Below are 4,374 nucleotides of genomic sequence, written 5' to 3'. Positions count from 1 at the left end.
GCGAATGGTAAACTCGGGGATGGAGTTCATCAGCCGAAACATAAATACATATTGAATTTTATATCTGTGTACACTATCATAATTTACGTTCTATACAGTCCTATCAAAGGATTCTATTTGAAGGAAAATCTTTAAATTGAATAATAAAACAATAGCTTTGCTATTCATATACTTTAAAAATTTGTTAAAGTACTTAACTGATGAAATATTTCGATTTAATAATTCCTATTGGTTAATACCACAAGTTGGCTAATGGTATAAACAATAAGACCGAGCCAGCCATATACCCGTTAACGGCCTGATACAATCCGTTTTATAACTAGATTATCCTAATACACACGAATTGATTATAAATCTTAATGTACCAAAACGTAGTCATCCGTGTCGGAGGAGAACAAAAGCCGTTGTTAACGACACATTAATATAATATCATATTCAATATTGGTGTAATACATGCAGAAACTGACAATAAGTGTAAAGTAAGAATGCACATAACTTAGGAATACATTGGGACAAGTGTTATCTGTGAAGGGCAATCGACCAGGAATTCTGAGTATAATGTCGGTTTAAGGTCTATGTAGCGATTCGCGATGATTGTAACACTAAAGTAAAGATGATATTTGATTATAACGGGTCAGAAAACTTGGCCGAGACAGAAATTGGACAGTATTGAAGTTAGTATATATGATCATGGTTTTAAAGATTTAAGTGTTGTGTACAAAATTTGTTTATGAAGAATAATCCTTTATTAATCCTTATACAGACTTTGTGGAATGACGTTAGCCAGTTTTAAAATGTCGATTCAACACAACTTGCCGTTTGAAATATCTCGTGATTTATTAACATATGAGCCTGGGGCAGACACCAAGAATATTAAACTGAAACAACATTTGTGTGTCCGACATGCCATGCCTAAAACAAATTTATATGGAACTATTCTACACGAGAATGTCAGTCAGGATCGTCATCTGGAAAGGCAGTTGACTAGCCTCAGTGTCAGACAACTGAAAAATTCAAATTCATTCGATCTCTCTGCTAGAACTTTCATGAAAAACCAAGAAAGAAAACAAGCAAAATGGAGACGCGAGGATGAATTTCGACTCTCTGGGCTCAATTTACCAAATGTACAAATAGCGGAAGAAAAAAGGCGCCCAAGTTTTGATGTGATGTATAAAGCACCCGAGTACAATTTTAGAAGCCAGAGTGTCAGAGGAAAGGAAAACTTACCCAAAATGCCATTCAGTATCCGACGTGAAAAGACGGAGATTGTAACTCATAGAGAGCGGACATTTATGACACGGCTGCCAGAAGTTATGGTGGTGGATCAGGATGCACTAAAAGAATATAATAAATACAGAGGAAAATTGCACCTAAAACCAGGAGCTCCGACAAAAGATGACAGATTTCAGAAACTACATTCAACTTTATCACAACCCCTTATAAAGGACTCCGATGATCTACCAAACGAAAATTCGAAGAGCAAGAGTCGTCTTTCGAAATATAGCTACGAATCACATGATGACCAAACTGACAAATCATTGGATATGACAGGACAAGAAGCAGACGACACTAGACCACCGTGGATGATGACGCGCGCTCAAACAGATATGATTTTAAAGAAAAAACAAAGAAACGCGGAGGAAGATACTTTCAGTATCCACCAACCAAACCGCTCAAAAAGCAATGACATTTTGGAATCTTTTAGAACAAAAGATGTCAAACAACTAGCAAAGTCATTAAGTAAAAACAGAGCTGAAAAAGACAAAAATGGCAAAGATTCTGTAACATTCGTGCCTGGTGTGAATGTATATTACAGTACTAAAAAGTAAAACCAAATGTGAATCAAGGTTGGAAAATTGTGTTCATTTATACAGTAGTTAATCGTCACCATTACAGTATTATTGTACTTTATGTTATTTATTATTTCAAACAGGACTGTGGGGGAATTACACATTTAGGGATGAATAAAATGGTTTCAGTACATTTCATATTGGTTTTCTAAATGTATATAGAGGCCCGATTAACTTAATTACGTTTTTGTAAAGGATATACAAAATCTAGACAACTTACTTTCGAAAAAGAGCGATACACTTACGGATGTTCTATACTTAGTTTAAAGGGGCACTAGTTACGAGATATATAAAAAATCTAAAATATGATTTGTTGAGTTCAATCATTAATATAGTGAAATAGTGCAACACTTATTCGCTTTTTGCAGCCAGTATGGTTAAATTTTGTCAAAATGAGATAAGAAACATTGATGATGAATTATTCACTTGCAAATAAATAATTCGACCTCATTGGATCCGTATTCATGTCATTGTGAGAACTTCAATTTACTCAATTAACCCCTTAGCTAGAGATTGATAACGCATGCAATGTGCGTGTTAAGGTATTTAAAGAAAAGAATGTCACTATTGAAAGTGAAACAAAGGTGAATCATTTGATTGACTGACTCGATCCACAAAAAATAATTCTTATACAGTTAAAAACAACGATAAACATATATTTTAAATCTTTAATATGAAATCAAACAGACCTAGAAAAATCCAATTGCACGAGTAGCTTAATCTATTTATATCTATATTTATGTTTACATCGTTTTTATGGTCATCGGAGGTCAACTCGAAAGTTAGTTAGATGGCATCAAGACTAAAATACACACGAAACCAAGCTACATATTATTGTGCTTATGCCCTGTAAATTGTTTATTTTAGACTTTTGATAGTTTGAATAAATGATTAACATTGTTATAAATCTATTTTGAGAAAATAAGTCAAATCGGTGAACATGAATTTGACAGCTAGAGCCCCTTTAATTAATTCACTGCTGGCTTTTAAGTCCAGTAGCAAATATCACAAGCAATACAGAGGACGATGACATGTACATGTATCAAACAGACACGATGAGTTTAATTTGTTATAAACATCTAGTAGGCAACAGACCTTTCACTCTGTCCATAAACATAATTGTAAATTCTGGCCAATCATGTCTCTTACTATGAAATGGTGTGTGTCTAGCTGAAGACATCCACTGCAAATTTTAAGTCTTTATATATGTTTTATTAGAATTAATGGTCGGTCGTACGTCTACCCATTCTATAAGTGAGCAAGCTACGACAGCAGTGATCACTGTAGTTGCATCTTTAATTAGTTGAAATATTTCCTAAATAAACTTAATGCTAAATATCAAAATAAGATACCAGTATCTTGTCTAGATTATGGTTAGGAAATTCCTTAGAAATAAAACATAACCTAGACCCTAACCCTTGTCTAGGTTATGTTTTATTTCTACGGAATTTCTGAATTCATAGAAATAAACGTAAATGCTGTCCACTAAATCCACCTCTGGTTTAGTTACAAAAACCACACATATGGACGTTTCTTTATCAAAATGTGACAATTGTGCAACGGTTAATTGAGTCCCTGATTATTGACAAGGTTGTATTCTATTATTGTACCAATATTTCAATGAATGAAGTTACTTAACTATCAAAAATTACCACTTCGCTGTTAGGCAGCAACCATTTGATTTTCTGGGGGGGGGGGGGGGGGGGGTGGGCCTATGGTTTTTTTTGGAAAAAAAAGTTTGTTTCCAGTTTTTGGAGAAAAAAATAATTTGTTTTTGAGAAAAAAAAATTGTTTGTTTCACCCTCAGTTGCCCCACTATATGTAATGCTAAAATTGAAAGAAAAAAATTGTTTTCGACTTGTCGCGAAAAAAATAGATTGTTTTTTGCCACAGGCGAAAAAAAAGTTTGTACAGAAAAAAAAACCATAGCCCCCCCCCCCCCCCCGAAAACCCGAAAATCAAATGGTTGCTGCCTTAAGGGAACAATAAGAGACTTTTAATTAGATCTGAAGGATAATAACCAATAAGAGAATGTTTATGGACTTTTAATTAGATCTGAAGGACAATAACCAATAAGAAAATGTTTATGGACTTTTAATTAGATCTAAAGGATAATAACCAATAAGAGAATGTTTATGGACTTTTAATTAGATCTGAAGGATAATAACCAATAAGAGAATGTTTATGGACTTTTAATTAGATCTGAAGGATAATAACCAATAAGAGAATGTTTATGGACTTTTAATTAGATCTGAAGGATAATAACCAATAAGAGAATGTTTATGGACTTTTAATTAGATCTGAAGGATAATAACCAATAAGAGAATGTTTATGGACTTTTAATTAGATCTGAAGGATAATCTCGATTTGTATATTTTCTTAATTCGTTAATATTAAGTTATTTTTTTTCTGTTCTTCATATTTTAGGCCCCAAATAATTTGCTTCATTTGTTTGCCCATTTTACTCTATTCTGTCAGTTGCTATCAGACCTTCATGTATGAGGTATATGAATGTTGTATACTT

General features: G+C 33.3%; 1 protein-coding gene across 1 annotated transcript; it reads left to right on the top strand.

The window, feature by feature from the left end:
* The first annotated feature begins 326 nt into the window (after positions 1–326).
* LOC143046417 (uncharacterized) lies at positions 327–1,988 on the top strand. The gene has a single exon (XM_076219577.1). The coding sequence runs from the start codon at positions 774–776 to the stop codon at positions 1,827–1,829; it is 1,056 nt and encodes a 351-aa protein (XP_076075692.1). The 5' UTR covers positions 327–773; the 3' UTR covers positions 1,830–1,988.
* The last annotated feature ends 2,386 nt before the right edge of the window (positions 1,989–4,374 follow it).

The sequence above is a fragment of the Mytilus galloprovincialis genome, chromosome 9, assembly GCF_965363235.1.
Source record: "Mytilus galloprovincialis chromosome 9, xbMytGall1.hap1.1, whole genome shotgun sequence".
Classification (NCBI taxonomy): Eukaryota; Metazoa; Mollusca; class Bivalvia; order Mytilida; family Mytilidae; genus Mytilus; species Mytilus galloprovincialis.
The sequence above is the reverse complement of the archived record's forward strand: the minus strand, read 5'-3'. Positions and strand labels throughout refer to the sequence as shown.